This window comes from Sinocyclocheilus anshuiensis, unplaced genomic scaffold, assembly GCF_001515605.1.
Source record: "Sinocyclocheilus anshuiensis isolate Anshui unplaced genomic scaffold, SAMN03320099.WGS_v1.1 scaffold941, whole genome shotgun sequence".
In the NCBI taxonomy this organism is placed as follows: Eukaryota; Metazoa; Chordata; class Actinopteri; order Cypriniformes; family Cyprinidae; genus Sinocyclocheilus; species Sinocyclocheilus anshuiensis.
This window is the reverse complement of record NW_015555791.1, coordinates 19,263-29,982: the sequence shown is the minus strand read 5'-3', so window position 1 is coordinate 29,982 and position 10,720 is coordinate 19,263. Positions and strand designations below refer to the sequence as shown.

The window sequence follows — 10,720 nt, the reverse complement described above, 5'->3', positions numbered from 1 at the left end:
AGACAGACAGACAGACAGACAGACAGATAGATGATAGACAGATAGATAGATAGATAGATAGATAGATAGATAGATAGATAGATAGATAGATAGATTTACCTTTTACGTTCTTTAGTAGGTTTAGAATCCATCATCACAGTGTATGGCCTAAATTTTAAATTAAAAAGCATAATAAAATAAATTAAAATTACATTATTTTACACATCAATTTTTAATTAATTTAATTAATTAATTTGATCTAATATAATAATCTGTAGGCGATCAAACTTTAATCTAAAATTAAGGTGAATCAAAGACAACACGCAATATATCAATATTAATAAAAGCAGCCCAAACTAAAGCTCTTGTGTCGCATACAGGTGTGTTCAGTCTGACACGCTTCTGGGTGTCATGTAAACAGTGAACGAACACAGCGTTATACATACACAGGCTTATTTAGACTGTTTAACGATAGAATTAACTGCTTAAATGATCACTTTAGTCACTTTATGTATTCATCAACCTGTCAGATGTGCAATAAATAGTTAATGTTGCACAATAAAACCAAAATATCATAAATAACGGTCGTTAATGATTTAACTAACCAGCTACATCTGCCATTTCCAATATTTACCGCACGCTCACACGATTATATCACTTTTATAATAATATTCTCGTGGTAAGCCAAATGTTTATGTAATAGTTACCTTCTGCATGTGTGTTAGACGCTCGCTTTTAAAACACGCCGGTTACAAACCGGAAGTCTCGGTGTTTAATCGAGCGCGTTCTGTCTGCGCAACAGCGACGCAGCCTGGCGTCAGACTCCAGCAGCAGACGCCTGTCAGTTCTACGCTATTTCCTGTTGACACACACACACACACACACACACACACACACACTGCACGGGGATTGATTTAGATAAGAGCCATACACGGATCTCCTACGTGCCCTTTATAGCTAGAAAAACATGTTTGACAGCTGCTGCTGCTAGCATGTGAGCTAATGCTTAGCAGCGCAGGAGGAGTCATGCTCAGGTCAAAGTAGTAGCACTGTCTTGCTTCTTCATTTATTTCGAAGAAAAACATGGCAGAGATCTTTTCCCGCTTGAATATGTTTAGAATCGGGTGGAGAGGCGTGAAATTGAGCAGGAAAGTCACTCATGCAGCTGTTTCTGCGCAGACGCAGCGCCGCTACAGCACAGTGAGTTCACGCTCATTATTATTATCGTTCATAATTTAATCCTCAGTAATTATAATGAGCCAACAAACACCCCAAACCACAGCAAGACGAGTAGTGTTACGTGCTCTTAGGCTTGTGTTGTTCATGAGTTTCGGGTCAGTTTCTGGCTGCGTTTCAAAACGTTATGAGCTGCCTATCTAGACAGCATTTTCGGTCCAAAAATGCACATATTATATTATAATCATGTGTATATACAGTTGTATATTATTATAATATGATATTATAATTATTTCTAAGGATATTTATATAATATGATATAAAATATTATTTATATTGATATTTATATACTTTTATATGCAAATTTTTATATATATATATATATAATAAATACAGTACTATATAAATAGACATGTCTATATATAAAACTATTTTATATGTTATATATATATATATATATATATATATATATATATATACACCTTTCATTACATTTTAATGAAAAGAAAAGCAACAAAAATGCACCTCTGATTCTCAGAAATGCCAATAATGCACAAAAAGTGTCTAAAAGCCTCCGATACTCAAAAATGATGCACAGGTAAGCAGCATACTAGGTTTGGACACAGCCTTTGACATTTGGCAAGAGAATGGAAATTTTGCAATTGATTTACATGAACTTTCACCTGGATTTATGGGATGTTTCCCATTAAATAGCACAGCAAATGTGAGGGGACGTGCTCAAGGTTTCACTTTCCTTTTGCAGGACATGTGAAAACAGTCTTAAGGCGAGAATAAAGCACCTTGTCATTAGGGGGTGGTGTGGCATCATGGTTTAGTTTGGCCTGAATTTGATCTGTAACTTGAAGGTTGTAGGTTCAAATCCCTACTCAAACTATCACCATTGTGACCTTGATCGAGACATTTAACCTCTAGGAAAACTGAGGTTAACAGATGTGAACAGTTGGTCACTTTTGATAAAAGTGACCCTGGATTTATACATCATCTGAAAGCTGAATAAAACAGCTTTCCGTTGATGTATGGTTTGTTAGGATAGGACAATATTAGACTGAGATTGAGATTATTTGAAAATCTGGAATCTGAGGGTGCAAAACAATCAAAATATTGAGAAAATCAGCTTTAAAGTTGTTCAAATGAAGTTCTTAGCAATGCATATTACTAATCAAAAATTAAGTTTTGATTTATTTACGGTAGGGAATTTACAAAATATCTTCATGTAACATGATCTTTACTTAATATCTTAATGATTTTTGGCATAAAAGAAAAATGGATAATTTTGACCCATACAATGTATTGTTGGCTATTGCTACAAATATACCCCAGCGACTTAAGACTGCTTTTGTGCTCCAGGGTCACAAATAAGTGCTAACTAACTAATAAAAACTTTCAATTAATATTGTTTTGAGGATGTGTGTGAACAGGAGTGCAGCTTGTTTGGGCTTCTGTTTGACATTGACGGGGTGCTGATGCGCGGACGGACGCCCATCCCTGCAGCCAAACAGTGTTTTAGGAACCTGGTGGACGGCGATGGAAAATACAAGGTTCCTGTGGTGTTTGTGACAAATGCGGGAAACTCTCTGCGAGAAACCAAGGCCGAGCAGCTGTCTCACCTTCTGGAGGTTGAGGTGAGACACCTGACGACAGGTGTAACCACAAATATTCACACCCTCCCACGCATGACATGTGATTTGTCTACATGTGTCCGAGAGTTTGATTTCTCCACACAGGTGTCAGCAGACCAGGTGGTGCTGTCCCACAGTCCTCTGCGGGTTTTCACTCAGTTCCATGACCTGTGTGTGCTGGTGTCCGGACAGGGGCCCGTGGTGGAAGTTGCACACAAGTATCCTTCTTTACCTTGATTTTGAGGACTATAATTTTATAATAGTTATAAATAATTATAATTCTAAAAATAAAATGTATATTATATTATTATAATTTATATAAAATAATTTATGTAATTTATTACTTAATAATAATTATAGTTATTTATTATTATTAAAATATTGTAATAATTATAACTATAATTATTTTTATTTTTTAATTATATATAATTACTATAATTATAATTAATAGTATAAGTTATATATATATATATATATAGTTATAAATATAATTATTGTAATAAGCATTATTACAAAAAATTATATATATGTAATAAAATATATAATGTAATATAATTAATATACTACTATAATAGTTATTTAATAAATAAATTAAAATGAATAAAATATATTTAAATATTTTAAAGGGGCACTGGTCTTAAGTGTCAATTTTTCAAAATTGAGATTTATACATCATTTGAAAGCTGAATAAATAAGCTTTCCATTGATGTATGGTTTGTTAGGATATGACAATATTTGGCTGAGATATAGCTATTAGAAAATCTGGAATCCGAGGGTGCACAAAAATCAACAATTAAGTTTTGATATATTTACGGTAGGAAATTTACAAAATATCTTCATGGAACATGATCTTTACTTAATGTCCTAATGATTTTTGGCATAAAAGAGAAATCTATAATTTTGACCCATACAATGTATTGTTGGCTATTGCTACAAATATACCCCAGCGACTTAAGACTGCTTTTGTGGTCCAGGGTCACAAATATATAGTTTTGTTTGTTTTTGTTTTTAATTGTCCTTGACAAAATAAACTCCAGTGTAGGTTTCAAGAACGTTGTGACCATTGACATGGTAAGGGAGGCGAATCCTCTCCTGGATGTAGTGGATCACAATCGCAGACCCAAAGACATGGTGAGTAGAAACAATGATATTTGAATATGTAAGTGTCACTATTAGCCTACTATTTGAACAGATTCCTAATCTTAACCATTAAGCACTGACTATATAATGTACTTCCCCAGATTCCCCCATCTAAGGATTTGCCACCAATAGATGGTAAGTTTCATTCCACTGCTTTCACTTTTTGTTCTGGAAATCTGTGTCTATTCTTATCTGTAATTGCTGTCACTTTACAGCTGTCGTCCTGTTCGGCGAGCCTATCAGGTGGGAGACCAACTTACAGCTGATCACTGATGTGCTCTTGACCAATGGGAGGCCAGGAAACCCCGTGACATCATTGCATTACCCACATATCCCCGTGCTGGCCTGCAACATGGATCTGCTGTGGATGGCCGAAGCCAAAAACCCTCGGTCAGTGTCAGGAAGATATATTTTTTTAAATCTAATGGCTAAATGGTGGTTAAATCTAGCATTAAATGACAAAATAACAAGGAATGATGTTTGTTTGTCATTAGATTTGGACACGGCATGTTTCTTGTGTGTCTGGAGAGCATCTATAAGAAGATAACAGGCTGTGAGCTGAAGTACGAGGCTCTGATCGGGAAGCCCAGTGTTGTGACTTACAACTACGCCGAACTGCTCATTGGAAAACAGGCCGAGAAACTGGGCTGGACCCGACCGGTCCAGAGACTTTACGCCATTGGGTGAGTCAATGATTTGATGTTTTGAAGACTGAATGGTCCAATTTCATTGACCTTGAGCTCAATCCATAGCATACACTACTGGTCAGAAGTTTAGTTTTTTAATGTTTTCGAAAAAAGTATTTTCTGTTCACCAAGGCTGCATTTATTTGGTGAAAAATATGGTAAAAACAATAATATTGTGAAATATTATTACAATTGAAATTATTGAAATGAAATATCTTCAGTATCACATGATCCTTCAGAAATCATTCTAATATGCTGATTTGCTGCTCAAGAAACATGTTTTTTTAGAATTTTTGTTGAATAGAAAGTTAAAAAAGAACAGCATTTATTTGAAATAGAAATCTTTTGTAACATAATAAAAAAAGACTTTACTGTCACTTTTAATCAATTTAACGCATCCTTGCTGAATAAAAGTATTATTTTCTTTCTTAAAAAATAAATAAATAAAAACTCCTACCAACCCCAAACTTTTGAATGGTAGTGTATCGCAGTTTCCATAAAAACACTAAGCGGCAAAACAGATTTCAATATAAATAATAAGAACAGCAAATCCATATATATATATATAAGGATCATATGACACTGAAGACTGGAGAAATGCTGCTGAAAATTCAGCTTTGCATCACAGGAATAAATTACATTTTACAATATATTCAAATAAAAAAATATTACCGTTTACACAATTCTAATATGCTGATTTGCTGCTCAAGAAACATGTTTTTTTAGAATTTTTGTTGAATAGAAAGTTAAAAAAGAACAGCATTTATTTGAAATAGAAATCTTTTGTAACATAATAAAAAAAGACTTTACTGTCACTTTTAATCAATTTAACGCATCCTTGCTGAATAAAAGTATTATTTTCTTTCTTAAAAAATAAATAAATAAAAACTCCTACCAACCCCAAACTTTTGAATGGTAGTGTATCGCAGTTTCCATAAAAACACTAAGCGGCAAAACAGATTTCAATATAAATAATAAGAACAGCAAATCCATATATATATATATAAGGATCATATGACACTGAAGACTGGAGAAATGCTGCTGAAAATTCAGCTTTGCATCACAGGAATAAATTACATTTTACAATATATTCAAATAAAAAAATATTACCGTTTACACAATATTACTGTTTTACTGTATTTTTCATCAAATAAATGCAGCCTTGGTTAACAGAAAAGACTTTTTCTCAGAAACATTAAAAATCGATCTAATTATTGAAACTTGTGACCGGTCAAAATGTCTGATGCATGTGTATCTCTCTCATAGTGACAACCCGATGGCTGATATTTATGGTGCAAACCTGTACAACCGCTACCTCAAAGCGATGCATCGCACCCGTGCGCAGGCGCAGGGCGGCTCGAGCAGCCAGGTGCCCGGAGACCTGCAGTGTGAAGCGTCCGACGATGCCAAAGGTTCAGGACGGGTGATGGTGGGAGGCTTGTTCGATCACCGTCTGCCCGAAGGCTGCAGCTCCATCCTGGTCTGCACAGGCGTCTACAACCGTGACCACCAGGACCTGCCCTCGGACCCCGAGCAGACGGTCACAGAGCAGCAGATCTTCCACGGTCACCGGGACTTCCGCTTCGACCCCAGTCTGACGCAGCCCTCCTTCATGGTGCATGACGTTCGGGATGGAGTGGAGTTGGTCTTCCAGCTGGAGGGTTGGTCACTGCAGTAAACCATCGTTTATTACACCACGTCTACATGCCATGTGTCACGACTAGGGCTGCAAAACGGTTAGTCACGATTAATCGAAAAAAGAAAGTTTGTTTACATACTATATGTGTGTGTACGGTGTATATTTATTATGTATATATAAATACACACACACATATATATGTATTAGTGCTGTCAAACAATTAATCGTGATTAATCGCATCCAAAATAAAAGTTTTTGTTTACATAGTGTATATATTTTGAAAATATTTGCATGTATTTACATGTATGTATATATTTATATTCATATAATTTATATTATATATAAATATATTTAATATATAAACGTAGCATTTTTCTTAAATATATGCATGCATGTGTGTATTTATATATACATAATATACACAGACATATATTATGTAAACAAAAACGTTTATTTTCAATGTGATTAATCAAGATTAATCGTTTGACAGCACTAATATGTATATATTTTTACAAATATTTGTATGTAAACACTTGTATATAATTTATATTATATATAAATATGAATATTTTACATATAAATCTAACATATTTTTCCTTTTATGTTTGCGTATTTATATATACCTAATAAATATGCACAGTACACACACATAGTATGTAAACATAAACTTCGGATTTTGTATTTTTGTTTGTTGTGTTTTGATTTTTTACATGCTTTTAAGCTATTTTTGAGCCATTTTATTTTTCCTGTTCATCTGAAATGATTTTACTTACAAATATCATATATGTTAATTAACTGCATTGGATTTTATTAGTTAAATACTCAAGCGTGTAATATTTTTTTTTGTCACTTGCCCTCTAATTTAAATCATGTTTTGCATTTGAAAACCTTTTTCCAGAGTAAAACATAATGTAATTGTAAAGGTGTGGTCATATTTGCGAAATTTGTCAATAGTGTAGCAATGTATAAAGCATAGCTCACAACAGCTAAAAATAGACTTTTACGTAACTGCACAAGCATACAATTCACTAAGGCCCATTTCTGCTTAGAGTAAAACAAAGGCAACTTTGTATCTTCCAATTCACCCGACTTTATATCTTAAAATACAACATTTCTTATTTCTTACACTTTTTCTTAAGGTGATGTCTCATTTAATCCCATATTGCAAAAAAAATTTTTTTTTTTTGTGGCTGAAATATATGCTAAATATATGTTGCAAACAGTGAAGCTCAATGAAATATATTTTTGAAATAGAAAATATATTTAGTTTCAGCCTTCATATACCAAAATGTATTTATAAATGTATTTCAGGGGCAAGAAAATACATTTCCAATCTTACAGTAGCCTACATTTAAGCTAAATACAAATGTCCTATTAGAGATCAAAAGGTAGATTTATAATGATTTAATAAGGTTTAATATTTTTATATATTGCAATATTGCATTTTTTGGAGCATTTTAAATTGTTCCTTGCTAAAGTTTATTCAAATGTGTTATATGTTCGCACGTGTTATAGATCATTTAAGTTTTGTTTTAAATGTGACACATGTGAATACATTTTCTTGGACTGAAATATATAGAGGTCAAAAAATATTTTTAAACGCTTTTAAATTGAATTTATAAATTTAAAATATATTTTCAAAAATATACAAAATGGCCAAAAATATATCGGTAGAAAATATATTTACATAAATATATTTTGAAATCTATTTCAGTAAATATATATTTTAGCCATTTTTTTTTGTATGTTTTGAAATATATTTTTAAATATATTTTTTTTGCTGTTGGAAATGTTATAAACCAAACAGCTTTCTGTTGGTCAGTGCAGCAAATCTGTGTGACCAACTTGACCTTGTTGCAAAATCTGTATGAGGAACTCTTTAGACCTCATATGAAAATCCTTATGTATATTCATACAGAAATTACTGCATTTCGCCAACACAAAAATTTGCAGAACACCTTAAGAAATTTTTTTACGAAATAAAGATGCATTGTGAAGTTGCAATTACAAGCAACAGCAATTGGAAGAAAAAAAAGTCGCAATTACCTTTTTTTACGCTAAAGCAGAAACGGGCTTCAATTAATTGTATTTTTATGCAGTTACATAAAGTCCATTTTTATGCTAATGGAGTTTTATTAAAACTATGCCAAACTTTCGATACCGTGTTTTTCATCCACTTTACTGTTACTGCAGTCTGCTGTTGACCTGGTTCGTGTTTGTTGCGATGATTCGCTTTGACACTTCCAGTCTTTGCCCTGTCGGTTAATAGTGTTACACCTTGTCCCAAATCATGCCTTCGCGCTCAATCTTTTCTAAGCAGTGACCCTTCTTCTGCAAAAACTCTTGTGAGATTTGAAATGCAGCAGTTAACGTACGAATGAGTTTCGCAGAATCAATGACGTTTACGTTCTAGACAAGCCGAAATCAAGTGCACCATTTGGGACCTCAAGTGGCTTATGGGTAAATTGTTATGAGCTCAAACAGAGCATTGAAAGAGATATTTTCACAAGCACAAGGTTAAACGTTTGCAGCAAGGAAAGACGTTCATCCATGAAGCCATACTAGTTAATGAAGAAACAACACGATGCCATTGACAAGAGGAAGTTCATTTTTTTCCTCCAATAGGTGGAAATGTGTGTGTTCTCTGATATATTTGCCATTAAAGTTCACATACGCCTCAGTTAGTTTGTGTAAATGTGAACACTTTGGTTTGCTGTATAACACGGTACCTCTTAAGCGCCGTTCACACAGTTCGTATACTTGCGTTTTGTTTGCGCTGTTTTGTAATTGTCTTATGTACACAAGTCGGGTGTTTTGGGCATCATGTTGTACTGTATTTTCAGACGTAATTCAAGGTAAAAATAGTTCAACTTTTACAAATTTACAATTACAATTTGCAATTGCTCTGTCTAGCTTTTTTTGAACGCATTCTGCGTGAACTGACTGATAGGACAACGGTGTCAGTGAGCAGTAACAAGCCGCGTGATTATTCTTGGTTTGTTTAAAAATTTAACACACAAAATCCTCAATTCATATCTAGTCCTTTAAATATATTAAGTGTTACGAAAGAACAAAGAATGCATTTGTTGACTTTGTAACGTTTTATGCATTTTATTGTACTGTACACAACCTACTGCAGAATAAATGTCCCACAAGAGACACATCCGTAATATTGTACTTGTATACTTGCTCATTATAATTAATTCATTAAATGCATTTTACATTTTCTGAGAGGTCTGATTTGTTTTTACACCACATCCACAATATGGTGCACCATATTTGTGTTTGCGCTCAGCAAAGCTTCAAAGGTTTCTAATTACAACGTGGTTTTGCAGCATTGAGCAGTTTAGCCAATCACAGACATGTATGTTGATTTCTGGAACGCAGTGGCCAATCAGGCGTTGGAATCCACTCAACGCTTAAAACAGGAGTTTTGAATTTGCTAAGTGCGTAGTTCCTCATCATATAAACAAAGTGTAGACACTGTGTAAATGAAAGATTTCTTAATTATAACGAAAATTTGATAAATCGTGATAAACTGAAATAAATGACAGCTTTTTAGTGATTATAGTGTGCAATATGCAAGATTTCCTATTTATTAGCCACTATGGATAAATGACTACAGGAATAAAGTGTGGTAAACGGTAAAGCTGTTTGAGCAACAAAACAGTATGTTTATGATTGTGATTATAAATTAAAATTTTTGTACAGGTAAAATAACTTGAAGCGAATTACACCGGAAGCCTTGCACATTCGCACATTCCTGCATTAATAAAGTGGAAAGTTAGTTCACCAATATTTGCACCTGGACATTGATTTTTAACATAATGAAAATTTAGAAAACTGCCACTTGTCAGTCAGCAGTCACATGACCTCTTCTCCAGTTGTTCTCCTTCATCTATTGGATGAGAGTCTGAGTGCAGGAAAACAGTCAGTGAATCTGATTGGCTGTCCTGATGCACTATTCCTCCGTGTCGCACTATGAGTTCCCGTGCCATCAGTTCGAACGCTTCCTCGATGTTGTGATGCTGTTTGGCAGAGGTCTCGAGCGCCGCCAGCGCACCCGTCCGCTCCGCTAGCGTGCACGCATCCTCAAACAGCACCTGCCGCTGCGCCTCCAGGTCACACTTATTACCTGCACGACGGAAAATATATCACGAATATCGAGTTTGTTTGCTGCTAAAAGCCTCAAGCATCTATCCGGAGTAGTTTTCAAAGATTTGATTCAAATAACCAATGATAGAGATTTCAAAAAAGACACTGCAAAGAAAAATTAGACAAGAACTAAGTAAAAAAATAGCATGAATTAATCAGTGTCATTCTCTGTTACACATGTTCCCAAACTGGGTGTTGAGAGTTAATAAGCTAATAATAAATTAAATCATAAAAAATAATTTAAAAAAAGTCACATGCACATACAATATATTTATTTCTGCTGTAAAATAATGTATATATATATA

The 10,720-nt window shown here is 34.0% G+C and overlaps 3 protein-coding genes across 6 annotated transcripts in view; 1 reads left to right on the top strand and 2 right to left on the bottom strand.

Moving 5' to 3' along the window:
- LOC107674829 (coiled-coil domain-containing protein 77-like) overlaps positions 1-763 on the bottom strand; it is a 9,406-nt gene extending 8,643 nt beyond the window's left edge. The window contains exons 1-2 of one of the 2 annotated variants that reach the window (XM_016468938.1): positions 687-763; positions 100-147 (exon numbers count right to left, since the gene is read on the bottom strand). In XM_016468938.1, coding sequence (XP_016324424.1) covers positions 100-134 — 35 coding nt within the window. In that variant the 5' untranslated portion in view covers positions 135-147; positions 687-763. Of the gene's footprint in view, positions 1-99; positions 148-584; positions 666-686 lie in introns of those variants that run through there. The other variant, XM_016468939.1, reaches the window with a different exon arrangement.
- Positions 764-954: 191 nt separating this feature from the next.
- LOC107674830 (cat eye syndrome critical region protein 5 homolog) lies at positions 955-6,369 on the top strand. 3 transcript variants are annotated; one of them, XM_016468941.1, is made up of 9 exons: positions 955-1,013; positions 1,098-1,179; positions 2,580-2,798; positions 2,901-3,013; positions 3,833-3,926; positions 4,037-4,070; positions 4,151-4,325; positions 4,430-4,618; positions 5,888-6,369. In XM_016468941.1, exons 1-9 carry the CDS (start codon positions 982-984, stop codon positions 6,297-6,299), a joined length of 1,350 nt encoding a protein of 449 aa, XP_016324427.1. In that variant the 5' UTR covers positions 955-981; the 3' UTR covers positions 6,300-6,369. The 3 variants fall into 3 exon arrangements, with proteins under 3 accessions (XP_016324427.1, XP_016324428.1, XP_016324426.1); XM_016468942.1 differs by lacking the exon at positions 955-1,013 and having other exon boundaries at positions 1,046-1,179; positions 2,595-2,798; XM_016468940.1 differs by lacking the exon at positions 955-1,013 and having other exon boundaries at positions 1,046-1,179.
- Positions 6,370-9,838: 3,469 nt separating this feature from the next.
- Positions 9,839-10,720, bottom strand: part of LOC107674852 (ras-related protein Rab-19-like) — a 4,268-nt gene continuing 3,386 nt past the window's right edge. Inside the window, exon 5 of the mRNA XM_016468972.1 lies at positions 9,839-10,395. Within this exon, the coding sequence (XP_016324458.1) occupies positions 10,118-10,395 (278 nt within the window). The 3' untranslated portion in view covers positions 9,839-10,117. The remainder of the gene's footprint in view (positions 10,396-10,720) is intronic.

Coding starts and splice junctions, on each gene's coding strand:
- LOC107674830 (XM_016468940.1), top strand. CDS start 1,063: ATGGCAGAGATCTTTTCCCGCTTGAATATGTTTAGAATCGGGTGGAGA. Junction 2,799..2,900: donor CTCACCTTCTGGAGGTTGAG/GTGAGACACCTG, acceptor TTCTCCACACAG/GTGTCAGCAGACCAGGTGGT. Junction 4,071..4,150: donor GGATTTGCCACCAATAGATG/GTAAGTTTCATT, acceptor GTCACTTTACAG/CTGTCGTCCTGTTCGGCGAG.